This window comes from Pezoporus flaviventris, unplaced genomic scaffold (assembly GCF_033815535.1).
Source record: "Pezoporus flaviventris isolate CSIRO_AGI_PZ_B2104156 unplaced genomic scaffold, CSIRO_AGI_Pfla_v1 ptg000006l, whole genome shotgun sequence".
Lineage (NCBI taxonomy): Eukaryota > Metazoa > Chordata > Aves > Psittaciformes > Psittacidae > Pezoporus > Pezoporus flaviventris.
Genome location: NW_026892554.1, coordinates 2,734,542 through 2,754,733, shown reverse-complemented (window position 1 = coordinate 2,754,733; position 20,192 = coordinate 2,734,542). Strand labels below are relative to the sequence as shown.

Here is a 20,192-nt window from a genome sequence, read left to right as displayed (position 1 = left end):
ATTACTGGATTACATGATAAAATATAACAAAAGGATGTAACAGAAGAGAGTGAAGAAAAACCTCCTCTTCCTTGTTTACAGAGAACCATAATTTACACACAAAACCATACAACATTAAGATACAGAAATTTTTGACTGGCTACTCTATCCTTTCTGACAACACCACAACCATGTAACTGAAAGGAAAGCAGCTTGTTAGCTCCAAGCTAACCAACCCATGGCATATGTCTACAAACAGCAACTGGCTTATGGACTGAAGTATGACATCTGTAAATTCTTCGCCAAAACATTTGTTAACACAGCTACAGAATTCTAAGTACAATTTTAATCCATATAAATATTTAAACCTTTCTCCATTTTGTTGAACATCTGGATTAAGTGTGTATATGGACAACTATACATACGTCCATGCATGCATTTATGTATATACACACACACACAGGGTGCAATGTTTCTGTTATTAACTGCATTTCTATTACTTTAATACTTAATTCTTTTATGTCTACATTTTTATTTTAACCACACTAATCTTTAAACCCAATTCCTTATTCCATCTCTGATTTCAGAGTCTGTGAAACGCTGCAGCACATCAGAGTTCTTGCAGCTTCTGAACAATTCTCTTTCTGGCATGGTTAATATTTTAAAATACTTTTGAAGTTCTCAATTTCTGGACATGAATAAAGAACATGGAAAGCCACAGAGAAGACCAGCACCCTTTAAGGGCACACAAAGCTTTTATAGATGAAAGAAAGATAGAACAATTTCCACTAGACAGCACTACCATAACCCAGTCAATAAGGGACTGGTAGAACTGAAAAATCCATTTGTTAATCTACAGGCATTTATGTAAAAACAAGTACAGATCTATTTCCATGATCTGTTTTGCATGACACCACTTGCACATGTGGTCAGCAACCTCATCAGTGTGCTGACTTTTGAGGAACATACAAGAGCCAGCATACAGGACTGCAGATTTGACCAGGAGACCCCTAAATACTAAGTTCTGCAATACAAAGTGCTGTGACACCTGTGTATTATAGCAGGTCCAGCTCTGGAACCATATTAAACGTTTAAAAAGGCTTAGTCAACAGCATCAAACATTGCTCACACGTAACTTTCTTCAGAAAAGAAAAGTTTGTGAAACTGCTGAGGAGACTGACATTTATAAAATAGCAGTGGAGGTAACAGGAAACTTTAAAAACAAACCAGAAGCCAGTTGTTAAGATACAGGATTCCCATCACACCAGTAAATATCAGTGTCAGAAACAGACATCTTTAAAACCTCCAGTTATACACATGATGACACAACAGGTTCTTAAGAACTAATCCAAAACTGCTGAAGTCAGCATTTCCAAATCAGCACTAAAAAGATTTATTTGCTCCAAGACCTCCAAAAAGACTCTGTTCCAAGCAGGAACAAAGAAATGTAATCCTCCAACTCTTCCAAGATTTGATTTCTCTTTGGAAAGTGCTTATCAAAATTTGTCACTCTAAGAACTGTCACAAATACTCCACATGCATTACACCACTGAGTATCAAGTGTTCAAAAATCTAGATTTTGAATCTTACCATGCTATTATTAAGATTCTTGTCAACCTTGCAGAATGTGTGTGGAGGGGTTTCTCCTTTACTTGGTATGATTATACATATATCCGTAACAGCCAGCGTGTTCAGTGTCATGTTTTCAGATGCTCTTCGGTAAGTGATGTACACTCGCTGTGATGAGGTACTGCCACTGATGTTAGCAGGCCGACCATAGGGAGTGGTTTGAATTATTTTACAGCCTTGCTTTACTCTTTCTTTCCCATCATATAAAACCCTAGTTGAAACAGGATGAACAAAAGTTAGAAGGTACATCTTCTTTAAACACTTTGAATACTAATATTATACTAAGAACTATAACTAAATTGTACTAATTTAACAGCAGCTCTTGTCTCATCTCTGATCAAAACACGTTTATAGACTTCAGGTCAAACTATACCAAGCTGCTTACAGAAAAGCTTCATGTCAATAAAATACACTAGCTTCCTCATGTATAATCACTTTAAGGTGTTTTGTTTACTGCAAGATAGTGTTATTTTCTATTCTATTAAAGATTCATTGTCTGATCCTAGAACCACCATACAACTCATCTCTTTTCAATCTGAATTAACTAGGTTAAGCATCTTAATCTCAACCCAAATATATACACTGGAAATTATAATTGGCTTTGAAAACTCCAAAATGCAAAGGATTACAGTTGTCATTAAAATCCATTCAGCAGGCATTTTTCCTACCATACTGCTTAACGCTCAAGTCATCAAGTATCTTCCTGTTCAGAGTTTTGCCTTACACTAGAAAAGTATAGTATTTCAATAAATCTACTTTATTTGCTCATTAGGCAAATTAAACTGCCAAAATCACATACTGGAACAGAAACCCACTCACCCCAAATCAGTAAGCGGGGGCTTATCCCTTCCTCGGCGATAACAAAGGTACATTTGCGGTCCTACAAGACTGCCATTATTGAGATCTGCAGACAGTCCTGAGGGAGTAACATCTATACATTTATACCCCTGAGGAACTTCCTCCCCCAGAGATTTATTAAGTACTGTTACATCTGTAATAGGTTCTTTTGGTTTAGCGATCTTATGGCAAGCATCATTGAAGTGGATTTCTTCCTCTAGTGGTTTGGAAATATCTGTTAGTCCTGCGACAACAAAGTAGTCGGCAACACGAGCCCCTTTGTCTTCCATCTTCCATTACAAGATGCTCTAACTGGTAAGAAAGAAATAAGTATCAGTATGTTTAAAGGCAATTGTAAGATACCAGAAATAATAGAATTATATTTACCTTAAAAAAAATGCAGTAAATGAAAACACAGTAGAAGAATACAAAAGAAATAGAGAGATCCATCATCAGATCATGTAACGGTTTTCATCTGTAACCACAACCTCTCTCCAATCTGGAATTCTGAACCACAATCATGAGTTAATTGTTAAATCTTGGAATGGAAAACCCGAGTGGCCTCTTTTTGTTAACTTACACACCAGAGTAACTGAACCAACAGGAACAGTAACAGCAAAATGCTATCCAAAGTTTCACAAGTAGTTCACTACTGGTGAGCAATCGGACTGAGCCAAAAAAGTTCTTATGTATTTTGCATATCACCCATTACCACACTGTGTTCACCATGACAATGGATCTTCTAAAGCATGATGTGCAACTAATTCACTTCCTGAATATTAAACATATATGCAAAGGCTGTCTTGATTATTCTAAAGATAAACATTTGCAGCTATCGCACCCCATAAGATTTTACATCAGATACCAAGGTCAGATCTTGGAGTATTTTTGCAGGCTTAAAGTTGATGTAACATTGGTTTATAGCATATGGCGGCCCAGATCCCTGATATGAACCTATCCACATCCAGCTACATACCAGCTTTTATCCCAAACCTTTAAAGCAAGTCAACTTCAATGGACTACAGACCACTGTGAAACAAAAACATTCAAGACCACATGACGCTTTTCATAATAAGAAGCAACACAGTCCTGCTGTTCCAGTCAAATTATGTGGGGAAATTACGTTCTTCCTGGAACATATTGATTAGAAAAAATATCCTTATATATAATTCTTTCTGTATAGTTGTTTTGGGGCTCTTTTTGCAATGTTTGCTTATCAACGTTGTAAATTACCTTCAGCACAGGACAAAATAATATGTATAGAATGAAAAGATGGCCTTGCAAAGAATATGTGCAACACATAGCAGGAGACTGAGTTTCCTTTTTTTCAGATGCTTCAATACTATTGCAAGCCACTTAAATCCCATGTCTTATTTTCTTATTTAACAGCTTGATTTTGCAAGGAAAGAAAATACTTCCCGCTCTTTCACGGAATATTGAGCAATGAGCTAAAAACATTTATCTAAGTCACCCATATGTGCTGGAACCTCAGTAAAGTAGCTTCAGGAAGTTTACTGTCATCAAGTTCCAGACTTTTTAAGCCAGACAAGATATTTAAAACTCCTTTTGTTCAATTAATTTTGTTTGGGTGTAAAATTTTATTGCATGAGAAATTGTTGCAACACTCTCCAGAGCTTGCTAACATTCAGAAACAACACAATTCAGAACAGTTTGAATGGTTGGTACAAGACTTCAGTCTTCAGGCCACCTTTATTCTAGTTGCTTTATCTCCCTTTATTTTTTTCCTCCAATACCATCATGAGTTCAGGATTTTACCAACAAATTTTCATTAGAACAAGCAAAATAAATTTGGACATTGCTCACTGAGAAATACTAAGTTGTAAGTTGATACAGTGCATTTAATCAAACCGATTAAAGTTGTTGGAAGCTGACCTCAGATTTCCAGCACCAGTCCCTGCTCCAGAAGGAACAATGTAAGCGTGTGCCTGACCACCACTATCAACCTCATCCACCAGCGCAAGAAAGGTAATTCCATCTCCCTGTTCTTATTTCATAGGTTGCTTGTTATTTTGTTGCAGTAACTGACCTGACCGGTGACTTCTAAAGCCACAAGGAAACAAGTAACAGTTTTAATTTTAAGGTTACTTGCATTACTCAAGAAAACACCAAGAAAAAAAAAACAACTAAAAAAACCCTAAATTATCCAACCTTCTTTGCTTTCTGTATGGTCAATAAGTAATATGGGACACTTCCGACCACATGATTACTGGGAACCAGCCATCAAGATACAGTATTATGCCAGTTTGGAAACAACAGTTCAGCTTGTTTTCTGAGAGAAGAGAGTATGTAGTTACAAAACTAAGCTGTATTTAACCTAAAATCAGTTATTTTAAAGCCATCTGGAATACGTTACTCAGCAGTATATGAGATCAATAACTACAAACTCAAAACTTCTCCTTGAGCGATATATCCGAAGACACATACTCAACCACTGCATATGCTGCCCATTATCTGACTGTACATTTGGCTTCAGCAAACAACAAATGCATGGGGAGATAAAGAAGCTTCATAAAGCATCTTTAAACTCAGGCAGAAGACCAAACACAAACATCTTTTAGCTACCACGACTGGAGTTCTGAATATTTTATAACATTAACAATTCTCTGTAAGACTTAACTATGTTATACTACATTTTAACTGGGATGAAAAGATTCTGTCTTTATCAACCAGCACTCACTGGATAAGCTGTAATAGCTTTTTTTAAAGCTACAATACACTGGCAAGCATTTGCTCTTTAGTTAAAAACATTTAAAACACATCAGAGCATAAGCAGTTGCTTTTTAAAAGCATCATTCAAAAATGCATCAAGAAATGTAGAAAGAAAAAATAATAATGCTTCATAACAATGATCAGGAAAGAGCTATGGTCAAAGACTTCTTAGAAGTACTCCTCAAGAACTGCTGGGGAAGGCAGGGCTCGCTAAGTAAAATCTACCAACCAACCAACTTAAACTCAATGCTTACACCATTGTGAACTCTGGTGAGAGAGTTCTCTATCAAAAGACAGAGGGTAAACTGAAAGCTGGCAAGTCTTGCATGCTTGTGTATGAAAAATGCCCCACAATCACAAAGCAGCAGAAGCACCACAAAACTGAACATTGCTTTAAAGATGATGAGTTGGAAAAACAAAGTCTTGTTTTGTTCCTGCTCTCATTAGCATTATTTTGCAAAGCTACACCAGTGTCTGGAGTGCTCGACAATGCCTTTTTAATTGAAAACTGGTTTAGTAATCAAAAGTTATACAAACTATGACTCTTAAAATTGCAAGGCTTATACCATCAGTGTATTAGCAGCACACCATTCCAGTTTAATTAGCCAAGACAGCATCACAACTAAACAGAAAGACATATACACATTATACTGCAGAATCATACCTATCTCACAAGCCTATTATTTATTTCATATTAAGTTTATACAAAAATTCTTAAATTCAAACATTCATTTATCCCCAAAAGCACTTTCAAGTAAAACTGGGACAAGCTCTCCTCATTTAGAGCCAGGTAAAATTAGAATCCCCTACGTACAAACAGCTGCTATCATACAAATTTGCTTCCTAAGGTTACAGCAAGTCATACAGAAGTCAGCAAATCTGTCATAATTTTAAGCAGATTTTACAGAAGGAGGAGGGAAGCTGATGATGCATCATTCATATGTGCCCCATCCCCAGCAGTGTTCAATGTTCAAGGCCAGGTTGGGCGGGGCTTGGAACAACCTGCTCTAGCAGAAGGTGTCCCTGCCTGCAGCAAGAGGTTGAAAGTGGATGAGCTTTAAGGTCCCTTCCAACACAAACCATTCCATGACCTATGATGATTCTATGATCTTTGCGTTCAGATATAAAGGCTTGCAGCAAAAAATGCAATAAAATGCATAAGATATCAAATAGTTCAATGGTATTTTATTCAAGCTAACTTAAGACTTTACTAGAGCTAGTGTGGTACTGAGTTTTCAACATCCGTTTACGGTGAGAGCAGATTTATGCAAATTTTATGTTAACAGACCCCAGTAAAAAGGTGTATAATGTGAACTAATTCAGTGACAATCACTCTGTGAAAAGCAATTCACATAAACTGAAATTCAGACAAGCCTGAATAGTTTCTGTAGAAGCTGCTACCATGAAGGTATTCCAAAGCACATTGTGATTATGTGTATCACACAGTACTGCAAGTCAACTTCCAGGAAATAAAGCTAAACCCAAAACAAAATACACAACACAAAGTCACACTGCACAACCCTGTTGCTTGAAGCAGCAGGTCCCAGGTGAAATTCAACAACATTAACAGTGTCACAGTGAGACTCAGCTACTATTGCTTCTCTACGAATCAGTCATCTGGGGACAAAAGGCTGTGCTTTGAAGACAACACTATGGCATCACAATCATAACTTTTTACAAAAGCCTCTGGAAGTAAGTGCAATATATGGTCTTTGAGCCATCTCATGATAATAACTTTTAATGGACTGTATATAATTAATACCACTAGAGCTTAAATACCATAAACATCAGCAAGAAACAAAATATCCTTCTGAATAGTAAACTGACTTGTAAGACAACATATACAGTAACATACACTGTAACATACACTGTTAACATACACAGACTTAGCAGATCATACCTATGTAAATGTGGGAGAACACCGGGCTTTTGGGATTTCTAAACATATGGGAACAGGGGAAACAACCAGATAATCCTGCCGTAGATCCACGAACTATCCAGCTTGATTACTCTGCTGACCAACAAAGGGTAAGCTCAGTTTGATTGCTTATCCGATGTAATTTTTTAATAGCATCATATTGCTTCATAACCATTTTGCAAATTTGAAGTACTAGTTTTCTCTCTTTTCACTGTTGCAATTCATAGGTGCTGGCATTTTAGCAACTGGGTAAGAGAGATTAATCTGAAAAACAAGTTCTGTGATCTAACACTGTAGGTCTAGTGCCAGTGTTAAAAGAGAACCAAACTGCTGCAAAGTGCAACCCAAGCTGCTATTACAAGAAAGATGATCAGGTCTGCAGGAGCTCCCTGTGGCTGACCCTTTGGTGATAAAATGCTCGTGTGACTCAGATCTGAATTCAGAAAGCAGAGCATATAGGGTAACCTATTCTGCTTCCAATTTTTTATTTATTTGCCATAAGCTATCTACAACTGTCACATAGAAAGGCATGATTTTATACCTGCTCACGTATTTTCAGACAACTCAATCAGCGTCCAAGCTTTCGGAACAGATCACATTTTTCATTCAAACACTGTAAGAGGGATGGACACATCGGCTTTTTCCTCATCACATGACCAGAACTAATGCAGATGTGCCACATATTCCATCTGTGCAGCAGTAACTCAGAAGTACAGAGTTTACTATAGATGCACTATACCATTTCCAAGGAAAAAAAGTACTGATATAACACATACAGCTTGCTCCTACCCACAGACTATATAGAGGTATCTTGTAAGTGGGCTGCAGACCAGAACAGCTCTAGCAGTGCCAGCTTCTTCCCAGAAGCCAGCTTTCCTAGACAGCAAAAAGGATTTACTTCTGTGCTTTTTGCATGTGCAAGAGGTTTGTGATCTACAGAAGACAGTGGTAAGGACCATCCAACTCCGTAACAACCTTTTCACCAGGTTTCTGGCAGACACAGAAACAACCACCACCTTCTAATCTTTTAATCTTGTCTTAGTTCCCATTCCTGCCTCCATTTTTCTTTGAGAATATTAAATCACTTATTAATTTGAGTTTCTTATTAGGTCTTTATGCTGTCTAAAGCAGATGACAGTCTACTTTGTTAGCCTGACTCCAAAGAGATGTGTCTGTAAACAAGGAACTAAGCTCTCCCAGTGTAGGTTGGAAACCAACACAGGGGCTCTGCAACACTTTTTTTTAAGAGTTCAAAGCTTTATTATAAATGGTGATTTATTTTTTTAAGCATTCATCACATAAACACATTCCAAGTACTTCCTTCCTTTGAAGGCACATGAAAAGCAGTCGAACACACAAAGCAGTGACCAGTTTATAAAAATTGCCAGTAAAGTTCTGACAGTCCCTAGAGTTTCAGTCTCCTGTGTCTGTTACTGTATTATCCCATTCAAATATGCTGCCAACACACAGAAATGTGGCAACTAGTCATGCAAGAGCAAAATGAAGTTAACTGGATCAGTCAGCTCTGCTATAGCTACCCAGAACCATTTCTCAGACACGACACTGCACAAATCACATGAGAGCTTAACAGTCTGAGAAAATGAGAATAACTGCAGCTACACAGGGAAAAAACGTCACCTCATCCTTGTGCTTCCAAACTTGCCTGGCATAATGACAGAGGAGCCTTTTCCCCCTGTGTTTCCTTTAGTAACAAACAATCCCGGGAACAAAGCAGAATCACCTCAAATATCATGGGAATTCTCCCAAGCCAGAACACAAGCCTCTTGAAAACTCTACCGATCTGCTCCCTACCTTTTCATCAGGGCATTGCTTCTACCGTTTGCCTCTCTTGCTGTCAGCCAGGCTTTTAACACAGACTTCCTGTTAAAGTTTCATTCCCTACAGAAACAGTAAAAACAAAGATTGAACAATGTACACATTTGTTGAAAGTTACACTTGCAGCTCGCTCCACTCACATTAAGTGAACACTGTGAATCCCTGTGGGACTCGCTTGCCAAGGCAACATTACATGTCACTTAAGCATTAAAAAAGTACATGAAACCAGATTTTAAAATTAAGAAACAAAACATCGAGTTCTATTCTGCATTGATATACTAAGAACATGAAGAACATTTAGTGCATCAAGAAAGAAAATAAACGGTTGAGGCAGCCACTTCAAATTATTTCAACTCTTCCACTGTTTTCTGATGATAAATACCTCCCATGCCTATCTACAAGCATTAGCCAGCTCTGAAAGTGCTCTTCTAGCTCAATAACCTTTCCAAGTCTACTTCAAAACATTGTTCCTCTTTGCAAGATATTGATACTTAAGCAGCTCCTTGTTACTCCAAAACCAGCAATACGCATGTACTTTTCCATCTAGCCACCTCATTCCAACTCCCCATTCTTGCAGCTGGTGTGACAGTCCTCCTGCCATTTATTGCCATAATTCACTGGTTTTCTTCAGATGTGGTAAACACTACTATGACCACTTTTAAACATTGGTATGACCACAGACAGCTTGAACTTGTGTTTTATACTGAGGTACGTGCAAGGTCTGTCCTACACTTAAGCATCTTGAAGCAACAGCTCTCCACTACAGGCCTGAGAATACCTCACTGGAGACAGTCTCAGACTTGCATCTCCCTGAATGACTCATTAGCACCAGGAAGGTGTAGTCAAAAATAAGCCTTGTCTCAAGGAGGCTTCCATCTCCTAAGACTTGGAGGACACTCTCTGAAGCTTATTGTGAGAAGACTTCAGAAAACAATGTGTAACATAAGCAAGGCTGTGAAGAAACATCTCGGGGGGGGGGGGGGGGGGGGGGGAACCCCCTACACTAGATTATCAGAACTTCAAGATTCTGTTCATAACCCCAGTAACTGATTTCAGATCATGCAGAAGCAATCAGCACTGTCAACACTACTCCTACAGCAAGGAGTGGGGGGGTGACAGCCTGGAGAGCAAATCTAGCCCCTAATGCATCTTTCTAATCCATACAGCATTGGTACTGGTTCTTTACACACAGAATACAGGACTAGTACCAGTTGAAATCAGCTACCCTTCACAGTAAGTGACTTTGAACATTTTTACACGAGACTGCCATGAGAGCATGGAGCAGTAGCAATACGTATTTTTGTCTAACAACCCAAATCTGTAATGTAAAGTTTCAAGGAGTGTCAGAAATTGTAATTTTAGGAATCACCTGCAGAGCTGTAAAATGTGTAGGAAATGAGCAGCATTAACATGAATAATTTCCCCATGGACACTTCAAAAAACATATTTCCCAGTCAGCCATCTGGAAAGCCAATGAGGAGAGTTAAAGGAAAGAAAAATAAAAGCACGTATTTAGGCATCACAAGGAACACAGTGAGAACTGATGCCTGTGTACTTGCAGCATATGTAGATCATATCTACAACTAGTTTACTGTCCCGAACCAAATAAAAGACCTACTTTTTCAAGAAACAAGGTGCAAAGGACCTGCATTATTACCCCAATAAAAACAGAACTTCTCAGAGCACTTGCATTTTTCAGAGGGACGTTGCCTACACTTTTTCTTCACATTTCCTACTGTTAAACAAAGGACAGCAACACAGAAAGTTGCTAACAGACAGGGCTAAAGTGATCAGCTGTGCTGCTTTTTAGACCCTGTTGTTGCATACATCTGCACTCAATAACATTAGACAACACAGTGATCAGTAAGAAGCCACTAGCGCCTACTAAGCTCCCATTGGTGCTGCATCAACAGTAATTCTAGTGCGAAGAAACATAGTGGCATATTAAGAACACCCCAAACAAGAGAAACCCACGTTGTTCTGCCCCTGCATCACTGGGCTGGAATCACTGTCAAGTATTTCATGGGCCCATTCACAACCATCTCTACTAACTCATGGTTAACACACTCTGATTCAAACAGCTGAGGAGATAATCAAGAGAGCTCAAAAAGTTAACAACAAAGGATCTCTAAGAGGTGTCCAGGAAACAGAAAAGTGCTGGATAAGAGGACAAGCACAGAACATGGTTTTGGGACCAGAAAATAGGAATACAGGCCAAGGACTGAGGAACAAGCAGATTTGTTCAGCAATGGCTAGGAAGAAAGAAAAATTAGTCTTAAATTCAGAGGCTAATCTAGATCCACTGGAATTGCTGTGGTCAGTGAGGAAGAACTGGCCATCAGACTATCAAAGCTTAGAGAGAATAACTGGCAGGACGAAGGCAGGAAGGAACAGACTTCACCCTGAGGGAAAGACCAGGCATTTTCTACATCTTCTGTACTTTCCACCATCACTCACCAAGTCTTCTATTTGTTTGTTCTGTTCTTTGTTGCTCTTTTTAGCCTCAATAAAATTTAAGCATTTACTAGGGGGTCTAACAAGGCACAGGCTTAGGCATCCACTACAGCTGTGCCACAGCAAAATCCCACAGTATTTAATCCTGCCTACAAAAACTCAAGAAAGAAATGTTAAATATCCCATGAGAATCATGACAGAGACAAATCTTAACAAAGACAGTTTTAAAGCTTCCACTTTTCCTTCTAGATTACAGTATTCATGGCCAAAAAGCACAAGCGAAGGATGGAAACAATTTCTGAAGTACAACTGTGTCTGTAGGGAGGGATGCAGAAAACAATTTATACCAAATGAGGGGGAGGGAAGCCAAGGTAAGCACTATAAAATGTAAATATTACTCCATCCAAAACACTGTTCAGGAGGACAGCTAGTCCACATTTTTTGTAACTACTTATTATACAGCAACTTTTTAAAAGAAGTCCCCCAAACAGAACATTCCATTTTCCTTGGCACTGTAGACAAAGGCAAATGAAAGCAGCAAATCTTCCAATAGTGAGCGTCAAACCCAAAATCTGTCACTGAAAATGTCAAACTGCATTAGCTAAGAGTGACAGAAGTATCCTGCTTTTACTCCACTGTATTTGGACACGCAGGACCACCTAGTTTAGTTTTGAAGCCCTTCTTAAAACTTTGAATTTATGGCATGGTGGATGGAATGAGAAGTGGGAATTGTTTCTAACATCTTTTTTGCTGCATTTAAAAATACACTTTAATTGTGACTTAGAACATTTGATGTTCTTTTTCTCTCTAGCCAGCAAAAATGTCCGGCAAGATAAAAAAATGAGACCCAGCCATGCTGCAAATTATATATGCTGAGTGAATGACATGCATGAACTGCAACTGTGGGGCTGTAACTGCTGTTTGCATGAGCTACACCACACTGGGAAGGTTAAATGGAGAGATAACACTGACTAATACCTCCCTTATCTAGCAAATCTCTACATCCAAGTTGGCAAAATGCTCATCATCCCCCCCACAAAAAACCCCCAAAAACCCCAACTGTGAGTGTACTGCTACCAGTTCAGCTACAAGTACATCTATCAACTAACATGCATTTATTATGTGGTAGTTTCCCAGCCAGGTTAGCTAGCAAAGCAATACAAAGCAACATTAAGGCATCCCCTCAATATCACAGTAAATTAGCTGAAGTGCAATGATAACTTAAGGAAACTATGGCTTCGGGATTCCAAAGCCAGTTCAAGATACCTCTTTGTAACACAGAGCAGACATAGCTAAAAAACCTTTCCCCATCTTTTGGGCCACAATTATGAAACAACCATACCCTTAAAGGAAAGGCTGGAGTTTATTGAGTCAGGGTCACCTTATGTGCTAAGATTTAGGAGAAAAGCATTCACAAAACTCACAGGTTTGCCCCTGGTGCTCTACAGAAGGAAGCCTTCACTGTCCTGAACGGTTCAGCATACAAGGTAACTACAAGGTTGTAAGATTTTTTAGAATACTGCTCCTGTACTGGGATTTGACTGACAGCACTGTGCTGAGCCCAATTATTTTTGCACTTGCAGTATGTGGACAGCATTGCCTTTTTCACTGTCATTTTAGAGTCACAATCTCACACAGACACACTTGCTGACATATGGAAGCTACCAGAGCTGGACCAGCTCCTGATCTTGGCTGCACAACTGAGAATAATTCCTTAACCCACAGGTTTCTGCTGAAGCTCAAGACAAAAACAAAACTGAAGAATCCAGCCCACCGTGCCCTTCTCCTTGTTAGCATAACGCTTGCACATGAAAAGAGGGGGTTCCCCTGGGGACTTTTTCATTTGCATGTATGTATACACAACTTCCACCACCCACTTCTGGCTTGTCCACTTTTATTTTAGATGGCTAAACTGAAATAATGTTATTAATTAGTATTAAGTATATTTCTAACACAGTGAAAATTTACAGTAAAAATTAAATAGTGAGGATATCATTGACTAACTTACTTCTAACACTCCTCCTTACTCTTCACATCTTATTTTTATACCACAGTTCCTCCTTCACGCACATACCCACCCACAACCTGTTATTGCTTATTTCTATTTCATTCTGTTTCAGCCTCTACAATAACCCCGAATTTAAGATATGACATGAAAGTACACTTTGAAAAGGTAAAAATATGACATTTAAAAGAATAGGGCCATCACTTTCTGAAGTCTTTCATTTCCACTTCTCCACAATTTCCTTCTGGTGCTGTTTCTGAGCTCTTTAGGGAAGTACCAATGACTACTTCTGCATCACAGACTGTTACTAAAATAACTGCTATAGATCTAACCTCTCAGCACCACTGCCTCATGTAGCCTTCAGTGTATGTTTTAATTTTGACTCTGTAGTCTGTGGAGGCACTTTATAAATGTACATACATGAGCAGAATGTTTTCACATCAGTGACAGACCAAGCTTCCAGACCAGGCATAGACTAATCCTGAACTGAAGAATAGCAGAAAATACCCAAAGCTTATTATGCAATATAGCAAAAAGCCTTGTTCACTTTAAGTAATTACTTGGTCATTACCACTGTTAGAAATAGTTGATTTTAAATAGTTGAACAGTGGTGATACATTCACTGTTTATACATATTCTCCTCCTACCTGCCTCAATCAGAGCAAGGCATAACTGGCTTAGCTTCAAGAGGATTTACTGCTTTTAGTATGACATAACATTTCTATCATGATTTATGCTCACAGTAGCGAAGATTATTTATATATGGAATTGATATATAATGGAAAAGATGCAGGGCCTTTTCTGCCTTCTTGCCTAAGACCACCCAGTGAGTCTATAGCAGAAGGATGAGGGAGAAGTACAACTCAGCCCTCTAAACCACACCTCTACCCTTGCTTTTTGTGCAAGCTCAATCTACACTTTCCTCAAAGGTACTAGATCTTTACAGGGTTTGGTTTTTGGGGGACTCTGAAGGGGAGGGCAGGCTGGCTGGGTTTGTTTTGGGGTTTTTTTGAGAGTCAGCATTAAAAAAAAAAATAAGAAATACCATTACATCACAGGAAAGCCCAATTAAAATACTTTAAAAACAAGAGAATCATACTGGAAATATGCCAACCCACATAAACTGCATCATGTCTTGTTAATACACTTAAACAGAAATTACTTTGGTGTCTTTTTTTGGTCCTTTCCTCCTCCTTCTAAGAAGTATCACAGTTCTTTCCAAGAATCTTCAGATCAAATACCTTCAAATCCACAACTACAGACGCATCAAAAGCTGAGCTACTGAACCCTCTGTCTGACAGCAGGATACTTGGAAATCACAAATACCCCAAACCTTATGTTTCAACAAGGTTACATTGACCTTCTTTCTTTTTAATCCAACATGAGTTGTGCAACAATTTATCCTCCAACCTTTTGGTCATGCCGACACCATATTTAAAAACTAAGGTCAAAGTTGACTAAAGGACAATGAAGGGAAAGAAGACTCCCTACAAGTCTTCATTGCAGAAGAAATTTAAGACTGAGAAAGCTTTTTATTAAGTAGCTGTTGTACTATGTCCTTTCCATGAGCACAACAGTTTCTACAGCCACTGCTATAAAAAGCATTGCAACCTACTATGACTTGCAAAATTAACTCCAATTCAGTTGCTAGGAAGTAGGATGGGAACCAAAAAGAAATGTTGAATATTTAAGTGACACTGCAAATTTCTTTTTCTAGTTTTAAAACCTCAAGATTAACAAATCCCATTACCATTATTCAGCTCAGTCTGGATACCATCTTCTCTATGGAAGAGTCACAAGACAGTTTCCTCTCCCTATCACACACTACAGCAGGAATTTAAAAATCAGTTAAACTCTTGAATGCAAAACCCTGCAAATTAAAAATTGCCAGACTGAACAGTGGTGCCCCCAATACTTTTGGAAGAGTTACACAGAACATTACTATTAGTTCGGAACCTTCCCAAGACACCCCCATTCTCTTCAGATCATGAACTCAGCTCTACTCCTGCCTTGCTACTTTCTCTTTCAAACACATCTCTTAAACAGGACCAGGTTATTTACACTGTTCCCAACGCTTGACCTGAATCAGCCAAGCTCACCTGAGCCCTATAGTATGCACCAGGCTATGTCAATATTTGTGCTTTTACTAACTAATAATTAACTCTGGCCACACTGCTACAAAATTGCCAATATTGCCATTAATGCATATAGAAATACTATTAAGGGCCATAGTGGTGTTATATCCAAGTAAAGCATACAGAGCAAGATGTTCACCAGAAATGCAGACCTGCAACCACACTGCTACTGAAAGTATGAAAACTCACACATATGAGCATCCTTAATAGTGGAAAAACATTTCAAAGTAACCCTTATTTTAAAAGCTGGTCCCAGTGCCTTCTGGTGCACTGCTTGCACAAGCAGATCTTACTTTTTTGTGCTACTTTCTAGGAAATTCACTGTTTAGAAGAGGACACTGAGCAAAGCCAGTTCCAAAGGATGAGGAGCCGCTCATAAACTTGAGGAAAGTACCTCATCCAACTGGACCCTAACGTTTCTAGAACAAGTAAAACATCTCTATCACACAAGGCTGCAGAGAAACTTAACTTTTTTCATTTGTCTTTAAGGCTCCACGCAATTTTCCCCTTCCCCAAAAGCTAACCGCAAGAACTCTTAATGCTCTTTTTCTGATAATGAAACAATTTCAATGCCAAGTCATGACTACCCCTAGAAAACTTCATTTACCAGAGACACAGTTCCACTTTCATATTCATTTTAAATGAACTTACAGACCCCTCAATTACCTAAAAGCCAGTCAGGGTTTCACCAAAACTCTAAATATGATTCTTTAAAGAAGGACGAGAGAAACAGGAGACTCACAAAGTAAGACTTGTATGCTAAACACACAAACCAGAAGTAACCCATTTACTCCCCCCCTCGACCTTCCTTGGCTAGACTAACTCAATTAGTTTCCCTAAACCGCCACAGACACTTGCCAAGATTAAATATTTGTGTTTAATCATTCAGAAAGTGAAAGATTATGTACTGTAATGTAACACTCTTTACGGAAACCTCTCGTTGAGCAATAGTTCCAGAGAAAAAATTGTGAAATGAAGTAAAAAGCTGTGCGGAACACCACACTTCCACTCAGTTAATTCAGAAACGTTAAACTTCAGAGCCATGCCCCAAGTTCCCTGCCCATGGCAGGGGGTTGGAACTGGATGATCGTTAAAGTCCCTTCCAACCCAAACCACTCTGTGATTCTGTGATAAGCTGAGACCTCGTTTTTAGCATATCAACATTCTTGGAGGCGGCACAGTTTTAAACGCAGCACGTTTGAAATGACTCCAGAATAACAACCGTGGTTAAGAAGTTATTAAATATTATCATTCCCTGGCCAGCAACTTGTGCTACATGCAGACATCACGACGGAACAAATGTCAGGGCTAATTTTCACCGCCTCGGCCGGCGCGCCGCATGAACCCAGGTACACAGTAACCGAAGGGAAAGTCGCAATGAAAACACGCACAAGACTGGGTTCTACCTGTGCAATCCCGGCTGACGCAGCGCACGATGAATGGAAATCTGCTCGTTTATTCCCCCGGGGGAGGCACAGCTCGGCCCGCTTCCCCCCGAGCCGCCCTCCGAGCCCGCCGCACGCCCCGGCCCTGCCTTTGTAACATGGCAGGTCAGCGGCACAGCGCAGCCGAGGCTCGGGCAGCTCCCGCCCCGAGAACCGCCTGCCTCCACGGGCCGGGGGTGCGCTCCTCCGGGCCGGCCGTGCCCGCGGCTTCCCGGGAAGCGGAGAAAGTTTTCCCCCACCTCCCACCGCGGCCCAGCGGAAAGTTACCGCCGGCCCTGCACGTCCCGCAGCTCCCGGCCCGGCGCTGACAGCCCCGCCACGGGCACGGTCGCCCCTTCCTCGCCGGCCCAGGCTCGCGATAGCGCCCGCCCCGCGATATCTCCTCAGTGAACCCCCCTCGCCCGCCCCACCGCGGTGACAGCCCGGCTCCCCCGCCGCCCCGCAGCACTCACCTCAGGCGGGGGCCGCGCTCCCCGGGGACGGGGAACGGCCGCCGGCGCCGCCTATCCCCGGCGCCGAGGAGCGGGAGGATGAAGGGGGGGAAGCACGCTCGGTCCCCGCGCCCTTATCTCATCCTCGCGGCGCCCGACTCTCCTTCGCCGCCTCCCCGCCGTGTGGGCGTCTCAGGCGGGATCCCCCCTCCCCTCCGCACCGCCTCCTGCCGCCGCCATCTTGGCTGTCACGGGGGGCGGGCACCGGCTCGTGATCGCGGCGGGCAGGGCGCCCGCCGGGCCCTGCTGCTCGGCGGCGGGACGCGGCTCTGCCCCGCCTGTGCCCCTGAGGCGGGCCCGCCAACACCGCGCTGCCCAACGGCCCCGGACGAGCTCCCCGGCGCCCAGCCCGCTCCGGAGGGCTCCCTTTGACACGGCGGCCCCCGCTTCCCGCCTTCCCCCTCAGGGAGCGGCAGGGCGCCAGCGGCTGTGACCCGTGAGGGGAGAGCGGGAACCCTCAGTGAAACCCTCTCAACACAGCCTAAAATACAACGCTCGGACCGTGGGCTCGGCTCTGACACACACACACACACACACACAAACACACACATAAACATCCCTCCTGTACGTTTAATTTAAACATAAATTAATCTCCGGCCCAAAGAGTCCCGTGTTTCGCTCACCTGCGGCGCCCGTCGCCAGGACGCGGAGGTGGTGCCGGCTGTCTGGAAAACAAGGGAAGAGAAAGCGAGGGATTTTCTGCAGGCTTGATGCAACCCGCGCTGGGTTGTTGCATCAAAGACCTAGAAAGGAACCCGAGACAAAAATAATCTCCTCAGATGAGCGCCGCGTGTCAAGATGCTGCCGAGCGCGACGACATGAGTTCTGCTTGTTCCACATGCAGCACCGTGTGTCCTGGTTCAACCAAGGTCCTGTTTTCGAAGTGATCTTTAGGCTCCGACCGTGCAATTTTGGCTTTGAATCCAAGCTTCCCAAGCCGTTTGGCTCTAGAGTCCGCGTGTGGCTTGTCACAATGACAGAAAATTCATACGAAGTTCTGAATTTGGACTTCAAATGTTTATGTTCAAACCTGCTGTATTGGTTTAGGTCATCCCTCTGACAAATCTGATCTATTCGGAGAATACAGAAGCAAAAAGAAGGACTTTTTACAAGGGTAGGTAGTGATAGGACAGGGGTGAAATGGCTGTAAACTGAAAGAGGGGAGATTTAGATGAGATATTAGGAAGCTCTTCTCTGTGAGGGTGCTGAGGCGCTGGCACAGGGTGCCCAGAGAAGCTGTGGCTGCCCCATCCCTGGCAGTGTTCAAGGCCAGGTTAGACACAGGGGCTTGGAGCAAGCTGCTCTAGTGGAAGGTGTCCCTGCCCATGGCAGGGGCTGGAGCTGGAAGAGCTTCAGGTCCCTTCCACCCAAACCAGTCTGGGATTAAAATAAGACCTTTTCCCCCACGTTTTTATTAATATGACACTTTATAGCAGAAATGCTTCTTCTCCTACCCCTGTATAAAAAACAGGGGCTGACACGAGCCAGTCTCTGCACAGGCAGAAGCACCCATGTGCAAGCCTGCACATGCAGACACAGCTTTGCGCTGCCAGGTTTGATATTTGTGAGCTGAGTCTGTCTCTTTTTTCTCAACAGGCAGTGTACTGACTGAGGAGTGTGACAAACCCCTATCCGAGGCAGAGGCTACAAGAACAACACAGCCCATTCCTCCTGTTTCTGAGTAAAACACATTCCTAGCCGCACCCATAAAGACATCTCTCTCAACAATACACAGTGGGGTAAGTGAGAGATCAAGAACCCAGAACATCTCTATTTATTTGCAGCAAGCTGGTCTGCATTCAGTAGTGAGTCCTTGAATTATTTAGTGTGCTGGTGGAAAATCTTCTAAATCCTTTGACAGTTTCTGGTATATTGTAATCCTGGAAATGTTTTTCAAGTAAATAGCAATAGTGAAGTCCCTCTTCTGGCCTGTGTTAGTAATTTTGATATGCAAACTATTCTGTGTTCTGTGCCCTTGCTCGTTTTTCATGTAGGCATACTTTTTAGGCTTCAGTGTTAACATCCAAGATTAATGGGTCTGTTCCTACTTCCAAGAGTATTGTTTCAGCTGCCTGCATAGCGAGGTAAAATCACTACGCTGATGTATGAATAGCTCACCTCAGAGAGTTTATGGTTATGGACATTAAAATATTATTGACTATTTCTAATGGAAACTTTTCATTTTAGAGAAACATAATTCTTAACCATGCTGTGGCAGTTTTCATACTTCTCAGCTCGTGTCATAGGTAAAACTTTGCGTAGACATCTTTGATTTGCTGTTAATTTATAGCCTGGCCTGTTTATTTCCCTCCACAATTTCTGTCCTTCTAGGACTTATCTGCATCTAATTACATATTGCATCAACGTCAACAAATTGCAGTCAGGGACGCGGATCTCACCACGCAAGGCCTGATACAAACTCCAAACCAAGAAGTTTCTGTCCAGTCCTACCAGCACAGCTGACACAGTGCTTATCTCTGTCCTGTCTTTCCTGTTCTTATGTCTCCCCCTCCTTCTCACCCTGTTCCATCAAGCCTCTTCTGCTTTCTCTCCGTGACCTACCTGCTGCTCACTCTCTCTTGGCTGTGGCACACTTTCTTCCCCACCAGCCCATTTAATTGCAGTGTTCCATTTCATTATTAGCTTGTCACCACCTTTATCAAGTCACCTTTCCTAGCTCAGGCCTAGCCACAAAGCTTTCCTGCATAGCTTGTCATCAATTTTCCACATTAA

General features: G+C 41.4%; 1 protein-coding gene across 5 annotated transcripts in view; it reads right to left on the bottom strand.

The window, feature by feature from the left end:
- Positions 1-18,297, bottom strand: part of DENND4A (DENN domain containing 4A) — a 53,208-nt gene extending 34,911 nt beyond the window's left edge. The window contains exons 1-4 of one of the 5 annotated variants that reach the window (XM_061446593.1): positions 17,421-17,576; positions 8,906-8,992; positions 2,428-2,757; positions 1,570-1,819 (exon numbers count right to left, since the gene is read on the bottom strand). In XM_061446593.1, coding sequence (XP_061302577.1) covers positions 1,570-1,819; positions 2,428-2,735 — 558 coding nt within the window. In that variant the 5' untranslated portion in view covers positions 2,736-2,757; positions 8,906-8,992; positions 17,421-17,576. Of the gene's footprint in view, positions 1-1,569; positions 1,820-2,427; positions 2,758-8,905; positions 8,993-10,298; positions 10,825-17,420; positions 17,579-18,082 lie in introns of those variants that run through there. The other 4 variants (XM_061446597.1, XM_061446595.1, XM_061446596.1 and 1 more) reach the window with 4 other exon arrangements.
- Positions 18,298-20,192: the final 1,895 nt, after the last annotated feature.